The sequence below is a fragment of the Haliotis asinina genome, chromosome 14, assembly GCF_037392515.1.
Source record: "Haliotis asinina isolate JCU_RB_2024 chromosome 14, JCU_Hal_asi_v2, whole genome shotgun sequence".
NCBI lineage: Eukaryota > Metazoa > Mollusca > Gastropoda > Lepetellida > Haliotidae > Haliotis > Haliotis asinina.
The window spans coordinates 41,161,662-41,180,482 of record NC_090293.1 but is presented as its reverse complement, the minus strand read 5'-3'; the positions used below and the strand labels follow the sequence as shown (position 1 = coordinate 41,180,482).

Genomic DNA, 18,821 nt, shown 5'->3' with positions numbered 1-18,821 from the left:
AGCATCTATTAAACAAACACAATTGCCAGCAGCCGGGTCAAGAGGAAGCCATGCATATTTAACCTAACTTGATTAAAGGACAAAGGAGATATTCATTATTCAGAAAGCCATGTGAAGTCTTCATTGTCCTGCATTTAACATGTTTGAAGCAGGTGACATTGCTTCAATTATCAGAGTCAAGTAACCATGGGAACTTGGTATTCCTTTCAGAAATAAGCGATGACACAGATGGATGCTGTATAAATGAATTATTACTAACCTGAATTATTATTATTATCATGTTTGAACACATGAGAGTGACACCAACATAAGAGTGGAGAGCTGACAGAAGAGGAAAGAGGCCAAGGTGTCACTGACATATGGGCAGAGAGTAGTATAGACTGGAATGGCTCTGACATAAAGGATGGGGACAGACCACGGTAGCACTGAGTGACCAAAGAGTGGACAGGTGTACAGGCCACGGTAGCACTGACAAAAGGGTGGAATGCTGTACAGGTCAGGTGCTCACATAAGGGTGGACAGCTGTACAGGCCAGGGTAGCACTGACATAGGGGTGGACAGCTGTACAGGTCAGGATGGCACTGATGTAAAGGTGCAGAGCTGTACAGGTCAGGGTGGCACTGAGATAAGGGGGGACAGCTGTACAAGTCAGGATGGCACTGATGTAAAGGTGCAGAGCTGTACAGGTCAGGTGCTCACATAAGGGTGGACAGCTGTACAGGCCAGGGTAGAACTGACATAAGGGTGGACAACTGTACAGGTCAGGATGGCACTGATGTAAGGGTGGATAGCTATACAGGTGAGGATGCAACTGACTTGAGGGTTGAGAGCTGTACAAACTAGGGTGCCATTGACATAAAATTAAGAGTGGTATGAATGGCATTGATTGAAGAATGACAAGTAGCACAGACCAACTGATGTTGTCCTACAGATCTAACCTAAGGTGACAGGGACAGCATAACATTTATCCCTGAATGTATCATGTGGACATTGAGCGTTCTGCCTGAGTGACCATGTGGCCACATGTCAAAGTCTTGCCACTTACAGAGGAACAAGGGTAAAGACATCACACTGTGAACTGTGGGATCAAGTTCCCTTTGCTAACACTACACGGCTCTCACAGAATATGACTAATGGCTTCACTTTAACAGCCTTCAGGCCTATTACCCAAGCCATCAGGGTTTACAAGTGTTGTAATTTTAGATAGCATGCATTCGTCACTTCAGACAAGGACTATAAACGGGAAATTGGTCACCCGGTAGGATATAAACTTAATTAATTTATGACATTACACACTGTAATTTGGGCTTCATAATTGAATTATCAGGAAATGAAACCTTCATACTGAAGTTCTTAATCTTGATGTTACTTCAAGAGGATAATGGTTCTAGTTAGATTCTACGTCAATTCTAGAGAGGGTTTCAGTTATCAAAGCCATTAACATATTCAAATAGACATTCACCATATAAATTCAAATATTATCATGGTTGGTTAAGCAGGGGCTGTGTGTTTTGGGATAGATTCCACACAGTGATCTCAATGTTTGTGCTCAGGTCACTTCATAAACATATTAAAAGGAGACTCTGTGCCTGTTTTAGCTCTGGTCAATAAAAGTTTGAAAGTGCCTGAGTTGATTTGGCAGTAGGGCTGCAAAGATTCAGTTTGATTCATGGAAAATGGATCTGACACCTTAGTTTAGAATTTCAATAACCATTGTCACCATTTTGATTTGATATTTGAATAACTATTCAAAATTATTTCCACACAACCAGAACATAGGTTTGACTCATACTCGAGCAGATGAGTAATGTAAGACGAAATGTGACTGGTTGATGCCAGGCTAATTATCCAATGATAATTGTTGCTAGTAGACATGGCCAAGTTGAAAATAGACTTCACAATAAAAAAGAAGACTTTGACAGTTAAATGAAATCTGATGTTTCTACTTTATGAAGATCTGAATCGAAAATGACTGAATCAGGGGTCTAATATAAAAAATCAAGTTGAAATAAGTTCTGGGTGAATTGTTACAGTCCTAACTGGCACTACCGTGAACACTGTTTCTCACACTTCTAGCACATGCCTGCCTAAAGAAAGAGGAAGCCAGGATGCCTGTTGTAAAGTTCAGATGTGGTGCTCAGAAACCACAAGACATGGTTAAGGTGAAAATTTTACTGAAATAGGATTTCAACCCAAAAGCCAGAGTTTCAGGTATGAATTGGACCCAACTTGACACAGAATTACATTCACTTGGATGTCCTGGCCTCCCCTGCTACTTGGTCCAATGTCCAACATGTTTGTTGTGAGAATCATCTAACATAAACTGGAGGTGAGACCTTGGGTTTTGTATGATTACATGCAGTACCTCAGACCAGTTTAGTGCAGTCCATCTGGCCTGGAGTCATCAACTGATTGCTGTCACTGAGTCAGTCTCACAGTCTCTGAACCACATTACTTTCCCTACTTCCAAGCCCTTTCTGCAATGATACAGCATTAAATGAAGCAAGTCAACATTCCCTCAGGTTCTGAATATCTGGTCTCCCTTGGTCTCCTTTTCAATTTCTATGGGTTAGTTTGCTACTATCAAAATTATATATATCACGAGACTAAGCATCAGTCTACTTGTCACGCACCTCCAGTACTGCTGATGGTTATAATGTTTGGTGTCTCTGTCTCTCAGTCTTTCCCTGACACACGTCAAGTGTAGCACTCCATATATGCAACAACAACATCTAAATAACAAAACTCTGACTTATCTTAATCCGCATCACTTATCACGATAAGACTTATCCCTACTTATCCCACCGATGGGCTGATGTATGTACCCTGCCCTTTTTGATGGAAGACAACAGACAGAATAGAGCATGTGAGTCATATTCATAACAAAAACCTTGGCCTCTCTCAGACATTCAGAACTGGTACTGTTCCAACAAATTGAAGTGAAATCTTTGAAAATGTATGGGAATGCTCTGCAAATCTAGCAAAATATTACAATTTTATACAAATGAACACAAATGGGTTCAACAAATGTTATATATGTTACATGAGGGACTAAACTTTGTATGCAAAGTAAAGATATACTTTTACATTCATGTTCAAATAATTTTATTATCCATCTCAACACTGAAATAGTTTTTAATATTTTATTAAGTTATTTTATGATGAGTGAATGAGTGGGTTTGGTTTTATGCTGCTTGTAACTATATTCCAGCAAAATCAAGGCAGGAGACACCAGAAATGGGCTTGACATGCTGTACCAATGTGGGAGATCAAACCTTGGACTTTGGCATGACAAGCTGATACTTTAATCACCAGGCTAAACTACCATCCCTATTTTATGATGAAATTCATGTTTTTTTTAGGAAGTATGTTCATGTTAATATAACGTTTTAACACTAAAACAAAAGGAAAGAAAACTTGATTTAATTTGCATGATCCAATCAGCAAGGAAGATTTTATAACAATTTCAATAATAATCACTACCATTTCAATATCCTCCCAACAAACACAGTAAGGAAACATGAGATAAACCAACAGGTGCTATTGATATTGTTGATGAGAATTAGGTTACTGGTATAATACTATGTGGAGCCCATTTCTGGAGCCCCCTGCCGTGATACTGCTGAAACAGAGATGAAACCACCTTCACTCACTATCATGGTGTTATAAGCTTACTGTTATAAAATAAATTTATTGAATGTTCTACCAAATTCCAAATAGTAATGCAGTATCACAGAACTTTAAAAACCTAAATACAAAAACCGAAAATAAGACATATTTTAACTTTAATTATCGCACTCATTTTTGCCAAATCGTTCACTGCCGTCTCAGACTCAGATGCAGCAATGTAAACGCCGCTAAGTATAATAGACTTTTAAAAGAAAGCCCATGCAGCTCTTGTGGATACCAAAGAGAAAACGCCCTCCACTATTTTCTCACTTGCAGTCACTACAGTATACTCAGATAAGACTTCCTGTTAATATGTATTTTCACAATACTGATTATAACCTGGATACCATTTGGAATGGAAACAAATAATATAGTCCGAGTGAAAACCAGAAAATAGTTCAATCCGTCCATGATTTTGTCATTATGACACAATAGTTCAAATCTTCTTGGGAAAATAATTAAATTAACTCAACATCCTTCTCATAATTGATTTATATTTCTCCAGTGGCTTGTTAGGTGCACATGACTGTAATTCACTAATGAATACTTAGAGAATAGCTGTATTTGATATAATGTGTACATACTATATTTATCTTATTTTATTGATGACATCACATGCTCCATTTCATGTTGTATGGGACTGGTGTTAACATAAGCAGTAATACTTCTTTATCAATCCCAGTTTATTTTCATTGTAATGTAACAGAGTCAGACTAATAGCTGGCTAGGAAGTTAGTTGTGATTGGCCCATACAGTATGTACAGTCATGAAATACTTAACACAGAAATAGGAAACATTTAAAATACAGCAATGACCTTCATCATGATCCTGTTGAGCAAGACAGCCACCGTTTTTGTGAGTCAACAATAATCAGTATTCATATATTCAGACATTGTTCGCACTTGGGAGTTCACACCAAGGCCTGGTATAGAACACCCATTGCCCTTGCAACTCAAGAACACAGCCCAGGTTCATGAGAAACTATGTCTCAACAGCTAATACAGAAAAAAAAATGCATCCTTTGAAGCCTGTATTTTGCTAATGTCCTCATTCCTGCACCTGTGTTACCAAGCTGTCCCTAAGTCTGGCCTTGTGCCAAGAGACCATGAACTGACAAGAGGCTCTTCAGGTGGATTTCACTGTCTTGCAGGGCTGTCCTTCACAAGCTTTGACAGTTTTGTCTCCTACATGTAATAACTGGGTTCCATGTCGTTCATGTCTAACATGATTTAAAACTGGTGTATCTATTTAACCCCCTGGATGCCACAGGGGCATGTGTGTCCTTCCTTTTTAACCCTCACTTTCAAATCCAATAAAATTCAAAGTATATCATGCACACAAATATACTTCACAGCCTTGAAAGCTTCGAGAAATTCCCTCCTTGATACCATCCACTATTATCTATGACGACATGAAACTACTTAAAATAACTTCTCAAAATTGGCTTCATCTTAGGTGTTTTTCACACTAGAGAAAATCACAAAATGAAATCTTTTGAAATGTGAAAATCAGAAAATTACCGGGGTATTGAATTTCAAGAATAACATATCAGTTATCACTGGATAATTCTGAAATGTCACTGATGATTCCAGAATCGGTTGGGATTTTTACACATACATCATGTACATGAAAGCCGTAGTGTTCTTTATGACATATTGGATAATGTTTACAAATATTTCGTATTGACATGCCAATTACATCACATATTTTTCATATTCAGCTGCTACAAATGCATCACTGAATTCCCCATACATCTTAGAATCAAATTACAAATGGTCTTTGTCAGCTATACCAACTGTCTGGATAAAATGAAATGAAAGATACTGGGTGTGAAAATGAAAATATTGGGTTTGAAAAGACTGCGCTTGTTTGAAATGTAAACAAGGACACATATACAACATTCACTTTTCAAACCTTTCGAAAATATGCGCCTGAAAAAAAAGCAGCATCCAGGGGATTAAGCCTGACATATTTTTATTTTTACACACATGGAGTTTACACAATTACAGTTACCATGATTGACATAAACATCATAACCTGATGTTTAAGAATTTGAATTTCAGTAGTTCACCAGCAGAAATTGCTATGTGCTTTATGTTCAGATGGTGATTGGAGCACTTGTGAACCCAGTTTCCAAGAAAATCTGTGTGAATATTAATGAATGACATTATTTTACACTACTTCTTGTTCATTCACTAATAGCAACTAAAAAAGAGGAAGGTGGGGAAATGGCCAAATATATATTTATGTAGGGTATTGTCTGAGTGGGAAAATGGCCAAATACATATTTATGTAGGGTATTGTCCGAGTGGGGAAATGGTTGGTGGAGGATAAACGTGGTGTGGAATTGACAGGATTCTGTTACGGTGATCAACATGATCAAGTTGGCAATGCTTATGTCCATATCAAAATCTTTGTTTACAGGTTTCCCACTAGACATATATGTTTGGGAGTCAGGTTAACTCTCCACATTTTTGGAGGGGGTCAAAATCCAAATTTAGGGGTCAAACACTTTACAAAGGTAATACATTTTCAACTACTCTTCTTTCAGGTATTTGCCTATTTGTAAAGCATTCTTGTGAGTACTGCCTGAAATCAGAAATCAATTTAGTTATACTTGTTACCAACAGCATTGAATTGTGTGGTTTTAACTAGTGATTTTATTGCATCAGACTTGATGCAGTGTTTGTTTTTCATTTTCACTTTCCACTGCATCATCATGATCATATATGCAGGTTTTCTGCGTCAAGGGGAACCCTGTACTTAACACCAAACCAAATGAATCAAGTCAAATTTCACATGTGAATACATCAGAATTTTATTCAGTAATATATCACACATCATGGATAATCACTGTGATGTATTTTTACTAGAGTTTTCCTTCGTGTTTCTTTACCATGTCTACTACTACATGTTAATAAACATTTATTGTACATTGTAAATACATCTGTTAATGTTAACACAAAAAATAGATTTACAAGTTGTAAATATGGTGATGACTAAAGACTCACCTCTTCCATAGCCATGTGTATGCTTAGCAAAGCTATTCACAACAGCATCTACTGCTTCCTTAAGGACAGTCTTTGCACGAGCCTCGGTAAGGTTCCCGCCCTGAGGACCTAGCAGGTGTGCAGCTGCTGCTGCAGCTGCAGCACCTTGCTGGAAAGGTGGATGAGGCTTAGGAGCAAGAAGTGGTTTACTTGTTCTTGGGGCTGGCATTGGTCGACCATTTCCACCACCAGATGCCATTGTTATGAGAGTTTAGATGAAAACGTCACTGATCAGGAAAGGTAGTTCCTCCAAATTGCATTATTTGTTTGCACTCACAAGAGACATACCATCCAACTGAGTAAGGTAATGCACATCAGAATTAATCCATATAATCTATTCAATCAACATGGGAAGGATAAACGTTTGTTTCTTTGATCCACTGCTGACGAGAATTCACAACTGACAGGTTTCGAATTCTTGAAATGATCAATACATTCCTATGTCAACCACTTGCAATGCAGTGACAGCTTGTTGTGGCAGTAAATCAAGAGTCTTGGTTAGGCAATCAACAGGCTATGTGAAATCCTCGCGCTGTGTCAAATTTTAGTCCATACGAACGTGTCAATGATTAGATCTGTGTCTTTTTCTGGCACATCAAAGTATCATTCCAAATCATTACTGCCAAACACTGAGTAAACATTCAAATGTCCTATAGGGACCTATATTATGCACATATATACAGTGCCGTTAGGAAAACACAAGTCAATGACGCGTCACATGTCTGTGCCCACTGTAAACAGCAAATACACACAGAATTCACTGAGGCGAGGCGTCATCTCAAAACAACCACGAACTCACTGGGTGATTGTTGTCTTCAGGTGCTCACCTTCTTCATACAATAAATTTCCATTGGTCAGTCAAGACCTCGCATGCATAATGTCCAATTCATGGGGATCTTACATACATCGATGTCTCACTAATGACAACATAAACCAGGTATATCTTTCTCCAGACTTGACAGCTTCCATGGCCCGAAGATTCACCAACTTGCTTCCGCTTCCGTCATATAAAAGATGCATTGTGGGTATTTGAAACATGGCGGCCTCCACCAAAAAGAAGTCTGTCCTTTTCATATGCTTAGGTCAGTCAGCGACATGGTGTCTGTCCTTGACGGCAGAGAATATAATGCAACAAATACTCAATTGGTCAATTCCGGCGTTTAGAAACTTTGAAAATCCATGTTCAAACAATATATACATTGGAAAAAATGCTATATTCACCGTTCAGTTTTCGTTTGGCTGGAGAGGAGTCAGTGGAGATTGGTCACCCATGCTTGTTGATAATGTGGCGTCCCTTTGGACTTCAGAACTACTTTCTTATCAAACATGTCACAATATCATATGATGTAATTTGTGATATTCTGTTGTAAGATACACTGGCGAAACAATTCCCTGTGACATGAGGGGTCATCGAGCGCGCAACAGCTCTGTGATCTGTCATTGTCATTTCGCAATGTGACGTATCCCAAAGCGAGCTGAATTCGACGTTCTGGTGATTTCGACGATTGCATTTCTAGCGCTATATCGAGCAAGTACGTGCGCGATCGGAGTGCACAAACATTTTCATCGGTAGGGCGGATGCCCAGTTCCTGTTGTGAGACGTTTTATTGACAACTGAAATCAACAAATTAAGTTATGTAAAGAGCAAATAAACAACAATATTATTTACCCTCGATTGTTAATACCACTACAGATGCAAAATCAATAGCCTGTATAACAATAAATAGCTAGCAAAATTCAACGAGATCAGTCGTCTGCTACTGACAGGTTATGTATGAAACAGGAAGCCACATGATCAAATACTCTCTCGCAGTGCTGAGGGAAAAGTATGGCTCACTGTCGAAAACACATAACAAAAATACCCGGATGTGACAAGCGACTGCAGTTTCGCCGCTACGATGTTATAAACGCTATTTTTGTTGGAAACACATGATACTTTTGTGTGAAATAGATGAATATACCTTTATCATTCAAGGTTAGCAAAATCAAAACTTAAAATGATATTAAAGATAAAAATTACGTTTTTGTCTTATACCGTCGAAAACCCCAAACACTAGGATACATCTCGTTGGAGTAGGCCCAACGATTCTTTTGATTTATGTTGTCTAACTTTTGGCACAGTTTATTTCATTAGCTCGTGTGTTTTATTGTAGATTGAAATGTGAGCTGTAGGTGCATAATGTGAAAATAAATGCAGGGAATTTCAATCAAAGTGACTTTCACACTCAACACTTGTCAGTTATGTTTCAGTGAGAAGTAGCCTTTGTGTTTGTTGTTCCAAACCAAAATCCTTACAGCATTGTACAGTGTTCCATCTCACACTTTTCTGTGACAAATCACCTGACAAACAATTCAAACACTATCATTGTGAATTCAGTGTCTAACACCCAGAGTAGTTTGCATCATATTGGTTCATGGTATCAGGGTTTCTAATATTTTTTAAAAGCTACTTGCCACAGTGACTTTAAGAAAGTAACTTGTTCAGACTTTTCACTTTCCCTGATTTTTATGACATAATCATGATGATGAAATTATGAAAAGAATAAATCAACAAGATATTTGATGTTATTGTTTAGAGCACTATTTATTGAAAAGTAATATATAGGAAAGAACGATAATCCTACTCTATTATCATTTTTTGAAATTTTATTGCTACATTTTGGGCAGATATGAAATGAAATCTGGGTTTATATACAGTTTGAAACCATAAGCGGAAATTATCTAGTAGCTCTAGGACAGGTAAGATACCATTTATTAAATGTCCGTAATGAAAACTGACTTGTCGCAGGCATTGGAGGGTTGGATTTTTTAACCCATGCAGTATCTTCTACATGTAGGTTAAAGAAAGTGAAAAGTGTGCCAGATGGCCTTTTTATTCCTCATTAGCACCTCGTTAGTCGACTAATTTAACCTTTTCTGTTCATTTCCAGTAGTCTTATGAATGACTTTGTAAATTTACATGAACAATCTGTTACCTGTCAGCTGGCAATCCAAAGGTCACAACATATTTTCACAGAATGGGTTGCTTGCCATCACTTTGGGATTTGGGGTATAAAGACAGTCCTTAAAAATGATTATTTTCTTGCAATACATTATAACCTGCAAGGCCCATTCTCCTCTGAACTGACAGGTTAAACATCAGCTATCATTGTTTAATTGCTTAGTAGTAGACCTAGACAAACAATGTAGTTTAAACCTTCAGAAATACAGATATTTCACGCCTTGTTGTTAATAGCATAGAGATCATGTATGCTTGCATTTGCATCTAAAATATTGTCAGATGACAACCAACTGAACAATATGATATACTTAGTAATAGATACTATATATGCATCATTGGATAAATGATAAACTACATTCTGCCTTGAGCTCAAATCAGTGTTCCTACTGTTATGCCAAGGTTAGAATTAAAAGTGATTAAATGTTCATCAGATTGTTTAAGGATCTGAACGCATTGAAGTGGAGCATATATTTTTTGTGCTTTTATAAATAAATAAATCTTTCAATGCATGTTGGTAAGTTAACTGGGAACAGATATGATTCACACGCTACCAGACTGTTAGGTTCGGCTGGGTGTGCAGACTATGTCTAATAAATAGCAAAACAAACAATAAATATTAGATAAACTCATGATGAACAAGTTATGCTTCTGGCAACAGCTATTACATTTTACCTATTTTGTAGGTCAAGGCTAATGTCTTTCACTCCACAGAGGTTGATCTGGTTCATGAGTGTTGTCCTAAGTCACTACATACTAAAGACATGGAACTGAACATGTTTTCTGGTCTTTAATTGAATTTGCCAGGGAATTAGGTGCTGTTGATGTCTTTGATGCTTAACATTAAACCTCTGTTTCATTATTTTATTTGTCTCACTTCAAATTTCCAGTAGTTAGTTTGTTGGACTAATGTGTTTGATGTTTTTAATTTAATGATCATCCTGAAAGTCCCACCATCTGGGATTGTAGTGAAGACATTATCTGGAATCAGCAAAATCAAAATGTGATTCTCTGCATTTTGCAGGTAATATATGCCGGTCAACAATGGCAGAAGGAATATTTCAACATCTAGTCAAGACTAATGGACTTGATGATCAGGTTTACTCTTTGTATACTTTCTCTCCTCACCTCTCCGAAAGTCTAAAAGGACATTGGATCTTGGAATGAATTGCATGTTTAATATTGTTACCTTTTTAAGGCACTCATTGTGCAGCATGTCTTTCCCAGTAGGTAATATCATCACAGTTATTGACTTCTGTAATTGTAAATATTTAGAAGGGCATGCTGAATATCGAGATGTTGTAATTAAGTCCAAAAGGATTTCAGGTCACACCCTATGTACAGAATTAGAACCTATATCTGACTAGTTAGCTCATGCAACCTTAAAGAAGAACCTGATATGATTCCAGCAGCTGTCTCCTTTGTAAGTGAGTGAGTGTAACTTTACACTGCTTTTAGCAATATTCTAGCAATTCCAGTGGGAAACACCAGAACTGTGCTTGAGTCAATACCTTCACCCCGAGATAACTCTATGACCATCTGGCGGCGTCTTCAGTAGTCTGCATACATGCCTTGAAATACATTAGGTGCCTGTACAGTGTTTGCAATATTTTAATTTGCCAGTTGGCCGTTAGGGGCCTGCTGCTGCCTGTAGGCTTTAAACTCTACAGGCCCTGGATGAAATCTGCAGGCCCATTTTGTTAAAGTCAAACCAATAAAGCCAAATAGACAACATTGTACACATTTTCAAACTATTTCTACAAAATCAAGCAAAGCTTATGGTACACAGTGGACTTTTTTTTTCTATTTTTTGTTGTTGTGAAACTGGTGTTGACATTCTTATACCAAAGCGTTGAAATGCCAGGAAGTGAAACTGTAGGTTATTGTTACATAATCAATTGTTGATGATAAAGAAAAATACCAGAAACATTCCAGTTGAAAAATAATAAACAGATAATTTACTGAAGGCCATAAGACCCAGCACATATTTGAAACTGCCAGTCAGATACAGTAAGAACTGCTGGACCTCCAGGCCGGTGTTTATTTTTAATGTTTTGCCTGAACCCTGCCAGTACATTAAATCATAAATGTGTGCCATGTTACAGTGGCAGATAGATAGCGCTGCCCTTGGAGACTGGCATAATGGTGTTCCACCGGATGATCGCACAATGAGAACATTGAAGAAAAATGGGATCAAAGACTATAAGCATGAAGGTAGACAGGTAGGTTTTACGCTCTGGGTATGAAATATATATCTAGGTAGACAGGCAGGTGTTGTGGGTGTTAAGTGTATATGTGCGTAGACAGGTAGGTGTTGAGTTCTGGGTGTTAAGTGTGTGGTCAATGATATTCAGTTATCAGTTTGATCAGTTCTAGAATCAGACTGCAAAAAAGGTGCCTGAATCTTTTTCCTGAAAATGTTTGTTGCTTGACAAAGTATTCTGTTGACAAAAAATACAAAAATCTCTGATTTTGTTGGCATCTTGCTGTAATTGTGACGGCTAATAGCATACATTATATGGTGATGTTTTATTGCATACCATCCTTTTTGACAGCACAGATTATTATTTTTCAGATTAAAAAATCTGACTTTCATGACTTTGACGTCATATTTGGAATGGATGAAGACAACATGAGGTATACCAATTTGGGCATCCAGATTTTTTTGTGTTTCTTATCTGTAATTTCAGCCAGCAAGTCAGGACAGGTGGATAAACAGACTTTAAAATCTATAAAACTGCTTTGTTTTTGTCTCAGATTATGTAACTTAGTTTTACCTTGAAGTGAAGAAATGTGTGAAGGACATTCTGTCACCATTAGTTTCTTATTTGTATTCCTGCATAGGACTGCACCAAGAAATGATTTGTGCATTACTGTAAAGAAATTGTAATCAGTAACATGGCAATATTATATATTGGAACACACATTGTGAAATATCACATTTTGTAGTGTCCTGATATATATGTCAAAGTCTTGATAGAAACCCAGCATTTGGACTCATTTTGATGTTGGAGATCATATGTTCAGTATTGATTTTAGTATAAGTGAAAAATCAACACTTTCCACATCAATAAAAATCTCTTCTGAAAGCAGAGTTGCTGCTGATTGTATTAAGAGCTTTTGCTTTGACTGGATATGAGAGATAAAGAGATGTGCATGTAGTAGTGTTATCCACATGTCAGCCATTTTAACCTGTATTAAAGTTTTCCTGACACTGTGAATGTTTGAAAGTTGTAACCTTGATAAACAAAACTTTTGAACAAGAGTCAATTGGCAATCATGGTAGCAGTAGCAGTTCAGGATGGGATATGTTAAATAGAGATATTGTGGACAGTGTTACATGTCTTGGTGACATACATGGGAAGGGAGATAACTTCTCACACTTTTAAACCAACACACATTAAGTGACTGATGGGGTTCCTGTTGGTGGGTTCACTGACTGCTTATTTTAGGTTTGGTTTGTAGGCAGACTGATGGTAAACATTGAACTGGTGGATTACAAATGTGTGTGAAATTAATTGGTTGACATGGTTCCGAAAATTTCACAAGTATGGAATATAAGTTATGGTTCTTTAACATATCTTCAGTAGTCTATGTTTAATGTAAGAAGCAGCTAACAAGATTGGGCGGTCAGACTCAGTGGTTGACACATGTCATCGTATCCCAGTTGCGTAGAATGATGCTCATGTTGTTGATCACTGGATTGTCTGGTCCATACTCGGTTATTTACAGACTGCTGCCATATAGCTGTGATATTGCTGTGAGTGGCGTTAAACAAGAAACAAGTGACCTTCATAGCAGCATGCAGTATTCCGCAGTATTCCACAGTATTCCACACTGCTTCAGCTGTAAATCAGTTTAGAACACATCCACCAACCACATTGAACTTTTTGTCTTTGACATCTCTTCCTTCATTGTCCAACTGACCAGACATGTGAGTTGCTCTCCTGGTTTTATGTCTGGGGTATAGCATCAGCTGTGTTTGGTCAGTACATGAAACCGGGGCATTTGGGTAGCTTGTTGGTTGAAGAGGTCCTTGGTCATGCTGAAGACACAGACCAGGCAGTGGGTAATGGAAAATGAAATACCCAACATTCATAATACCCACTCCCAAAAATACAGTGGGCATAGTACCCAGATGAGCTAAATCTTATATGGACCTCTGCATAACCCCCTACAGTATCACAGAGTTAGTCCATGGACTCCATGCTCTACAGACTGTGTGGATGTGGAGGAAAATATAGGTGACACATGACTATTGAAGTAGCTCAGACTGTTTTCCTGTTGTTATCTGGTGAAGGAGAGATACAATCAGCTTTTCTCCAAATCATTTTGTAGCAATGTTTATATTGCTGTGTATATATGAGACAAACAGTTTAATATCAGTGCTAACTCTTACAGTGAACTGAATGAAATCAAGCCAAAGTCTTGCCGGTCCAAGTTGCTTCTACTGGGAGAGTGTGACCCAGAAGGGGAGTTGATCATAGAAGACCCGTACTACGTGAGTCACACAGGTTTTGTGAAACCTGTATTTGTAACGACTTTCCATTTACACTCAAATGATAAGTGACTGATCTTGAAATCCTGGAAAAACTTCCACCCTTATCATTCTAGACAAATCATATCTCCTGAATATATATTCTTCATCTTATAAGGATGAGTTTTAACATGTTTTGTTAATTTTATCTGAACATACTGAAAGACATATTCTACTTCTAAAAATGCCACTCAAAGAAAGTTTTCCTCATCATTCAAACTCAGGGGGATAAGGACGGAAGTCTTACCCAAATCCTGCACTTGTAGACACAGATGTGGTGTGGATTTGTTGAGACAGGTGATGAAAAGTTTGCATGATGCATATTCTGAATGATAATTACTTCCATACTAAGTACCTTATCTTACATAGGCGGAGGTGTGCAGGGGTGCAGGTGTGCAGGGGTGCGCAATCTCCCTTTTGTCCTGAAATTTTGTTGAATGACCACTGTATGTTGGGTGAAAAATGAAGTGTGCACCCTCCCTTTTCTCAATAGTGTGCACCTCCCATTTCTCAATAGTGTGCACCCTCCCTTTTCTCAATAGTGTGCACCCTCCCTTTTCTCAATAGTGTGCACCTCCCTTTTCTCAATAGTGTGTACCTCCCTTTTCTCAATAGTGTGCACCCTCCCTTTTCTCAATAGTGTGCACCCTCCCTTTTCTCAATAGTGTGCACCCTTTTCTCAATTGTGTGTGCCCTCCCTTTCTCAAAACGCTGTATCCGCCCCTGTCCCTGTAATAAAACAGATAGAACTCATTGACTTAGTAACAAAATATAATTCTGGAACTGGAAACTGAAGATCATGAAGAATGAAAAATATACTACCCATCAAGAGTTTAGACCCACTTAAAGCACATTTTTGTATTCACTAAATGCTATGTATACATTTATACTGGACAAAATAAGTCAGGGATGTTGGTATTTTTATGACTGATATTTTATCAGTATGTCAGTGAATAAATATTTATTCATAATTTCAACATTTACAAATATTCCTATTTTTGTCCAGTATGTATATATATTCACATGGCTACATAGAAGTTGAATTCTCCCACTAACTTGGGGGAACCAACTGGAAACCTTATGCAGATGAATTGCCTGAGGATCATGCTTCAAATTGATAAAAAGCATGTGCAAATATTATTGTAAAGTTTGTTCAGAATTTGCCCATTTTCACTGAGTTTCATCATGTACAGTGAAAGACCTCTAAACAGACATGCATTGGGACCAGTGAAATATGCTGGTATGGCAAGCATGCTGGTTTAGCAAACTTTTCTCTTTTCAACCTGAGAATATTCCATGTGCCGTAAATACAACTGAACATGTTGATAGTCATCATAATTTTTATTCATCACTAAAGGTAACTTTAAAAAATACAACAAAAGCATACATGTATGTAATTTATGACGTGAAAAGTCAGTAACTGTAGCTTGCTGTTTCTCTGATTTCATTCAAGAGCGTAATCCTTAACTATACTGTGTTGTTAATACACGTTCTGCTAATCATCAAAGCCATCTTGACATGGCGAGCAACTCTCAAGTTAGGAGAAGCCAATTAATCTAATTTACCACATGCTCCTCACCAAGTGACCTCACCTGCCTCTGCTTAACCTCCGTACTTACTCTGTTCTGTAATCCACTGTGTTCTTCAACCAATCAACAGGAGAGCCAAGATAGTGGATGCCTCTTTTGTGAGCGTTAACTTCTGTACAAACAGCCAATTGGGCAGTCTTTATTGTGGTGGGATCAAATTCTAATGCCGATAATGAGAGCATGCTGGATTGGAGGGGTGCTGGTTTTGAGAGCTTTTCAATGTTACAAATTTGTTTTAAACTATATCAGTTCATGTGTCAACAGTACCTTTAAACGGTAAGGAATATTTTGCAAAATCTAGTTTAGAACAGTTGACTGAAGTAAGTAGCTACATTGACACCAGTGAGTTTAAACTTTTGATGGATAGTATATTATAAATTGTTCACTGGTGAAGAGGGGTGCATTGGTCTATGTATCCTTGATGTTTGTTTATGGCATGAACATAACCAAACATCCAGGGTACATCAACCCATGGGCCCCAAGGGACCTGTGAACAACGTATTTATCTTAACGAACACCTGGGCATTGGAAGCATGGTCATCTTATCATAAACCTCAGCCAACCTGTGAGAATAAAAAAATTGGAATCTTGCATCTTGCTGTATTTCCCGTAGCTATCGTCTTAGTTAAGTCCCTGTAATTCCCCTTCATAATATTCACAGGGACTATATTTTAAAATTATATCAAAATGTATTTTGTAGAATGCAAGGCAAATCTTTTTGTAACCTTTGCTAGATTTTGCTGACAACACAAGGAAAAGATATTTAGAGTTATCTCCCTTCCACCAATTTGCATTTGCAAAACAGTGTTAATTTCCATGCATCAAACATGTTTCAATGTTATTTGAAATAAAGAAGGACTACCACAAAGTACCGAATGAGTTGCCACTGGCAGCAGGTTACATTACAATAAACCTCGCTTGTAAGAGGGGTACATTGAAAATAAAAGAAGAATGCTCAGCAAATCAGAAAACGACATTTATGTGTGAGAAAAGATAAAATTGATCAATGTACATGTCCTATTCAGAAAGGTTTCCAAGCATTATATTTAAATTTGTATATTACACAAACTATCTACATAACCCTATTAAACATTCTAGAACTTAAACAATACCAAAAACTTGTTTTTTGGCTGTTACACTGCATCTGTGAAATGTACACTACTGCAAACTTTCACATTATGTTTCAGGGCAACAACATCAAAGACTTTGAAAAGGTGTATGAGCAGTGCTACAGAGCTTGCAACAACTTTCTTCAGCATTCAGAGAAATTTATCTCATCTTGACCTCAAGTGAATGAAGCTATGAAATTGAAGCTATGAAGAGTTACCTCCCCTACATGCAGTGTAGCATCGCATGTTTCAGTTATGGACAAGGCCCAGTGAATGGGGCATATACACAATGATATACAGCATTATCCCTGTAACATTCTGTTGAAAATGTCCTGCCTGTATCTGTATTTGATAAACAGTGACTCATCTACTGTATCCTGGGCAATGTCAGTTTCAATGTCAGTGAGGTGTTTTTGTTCTGCAGACATCCTGTCTACAAGGATGGCAGAAATGGTATAAGGTAGATGGTACCATGGATTCTGCAGGATGGTTGGTAGTGGGTTCAAATCTCTGATTATCTTTCAACTGTTGATGGGTTTTTCTTAAATAAGTTAAACTATTCAACTATCTTTACTTTGGGTTTTCCTCATACAAAGCAACAGGCACACTGTGATGTGACTCAAGTACAAATCAGCATTAAAAGTCAACTCTGGTGCTGCCGTGGTGGCTGAAGTAATGGACAGTGTATCCCAGACAGTGTATCCTGGAGAATATCTAGTCTCATTGCGAGTCCTGTCACGCTACTTACCTACAGCTTTTAATAATACCTGCTCCTCATTTTTTTAAATGAGTCTTTAAGTGCTAAACTTTTTATGTACTAACAGTATTTTCATACATGTAACAGGAATTTTATACAAAACAAACAAATATGTTTGTCATTGACTTATAGTTTGATGCTGTTGTCAATAAATGAATGAATGAAAGAAAGTGAAAGGTCTATTAATAAAAATCTGCAAATCTGCAATGTGCTCAAGAGTCCATGGAATGCTTAACTACCTGAGGTGACAGTTCACCCTTGCATGTTTATGGGTTGAAATTATGAAACCCTTGAGGATGTGGGTTAGAATTGATCTTCAGTAACACATGCTTGTCACAACAAGTGACTGAGGGGACTGGGTAGTCAGGCTCACTGACTTGGATGATACATGACATTGGTTCCCAGTTGTGCTGATTGATGCTCATGCTGTTGATCACTGGATTGTTTGGTCTTGATTTGATTGTTTTCAGACTGTCACCATGCAACTGGAATATTGCTGAGTGCGGCATGAAACTAAAGTCACTCACAGGATGATGGACATATAATTGCCCACACTGAGCTGTCAATGCTTGATATGTTATTACTACATAAAGCACATCTCTCCCACTCTGTTAGTCAACATAACATATATTACATCTGAGTCAGTCAGAAAATAGCGCATCTTAAAGATGTCTCTTAGATTTTAGTGTAGGAGGATAGAAGCTTGTCAGAACTTCCATCACATGACTTGATCACATATAATCAGTATGAATTTAGCTTTGGCTGTTTGTTCTACTGTAGGACTGAGCTAAGTGAGTGGATGAGTATGATTTTATGCAGCTTTGAGCAATATCCAGCAAATTCACTGTGTGGTACAGCAGAAGTGGATTACAAGAGACTTGGTGTTTCATAAATTGGTAGAAATTGCCTACAGTGTGATCACTCTCAGCTTTCTGTGAGTTAGGCAAGTTCTAATACACACTGGGTAAAAGAAATTAGCATTGTGACGTCATAACTGTAAACATTATAAGGTCATACGCATACTGGTATAACATGAGGGTAATATTGCCGTAAAAATATGACACTGTAGTATCTTCCATGGTTGAGTAATAAACAGAATGCTGCACAAGGTC

The 18,821-nt window shown here is 37.7% G+C and overlaps 2 protein-coding genes across 2 annotated transcripts in view; one reads left to right on the top strand and one right to left on the bottom strand.

Moving 5' to 3' along the window:
* Nucleotides 1–8,161, bottom strand: part of LOC137261027 (protein limb expression 1 homolog) — a 21,720-nt gene extending 13,559 nt beyond the window's left edge. Inside the window, exon 1 of the mRNA XM_067798685.1 lies at nt 6,681–8,161. Coding sequence (XP_067654786.1) covers nt 6,681–6,918 — 238 coding nt within the window. The 5' untranslated portion in view covers nt 6,919–8,161. The remainder of the gene's footprint in view (nt 1–6,680) is intronic.
* On the top strand, nt 7,725–18,821 carry LOC137261039 (low molecular weight phosphotyrosine protein phosphatase-like). The gene is made up of 6 exons (XM_067798698.1): nt 7,725–7,801; nt 10,742–10,815; nt 11,823–11,939; nt 12,293–12,354; nt 14,119–14,218; nt 17,031–18,821. Exons 1-6 carry the CDS (start codon nt 7,756–7,758, stop codon nt 17,124–17,126), a joined length of 495 nt encoding a protein of 164 aa, XP_067654799.1. The 5' UTR covers nt 7,725–7,755; the 3' UTR covers nt 17,127–18,821.

Coding starts and splice junctions, on each gene's coding strand:
- LOC137261039 (XM_067798698.1), top strand. CDS start 7,756: ATGGCGGCCTCCACCAAAAAGAAGTCTGTCCTTTTCATATGCTTAG. Junction 7,802..10,741: donor TGTCCTTTTCATATGCTTAG/GTCAGTCAGCGA, acceptor TGCATTTTGCAG/GTAATATATGCCGGTCAACA. Junction 12,355..14,118: donor ATGGATGAAGACAACATGAG/GTATACCAATTT, acceptor TAACTCTTACAG/TGAACTGAATGAAATCAAGC.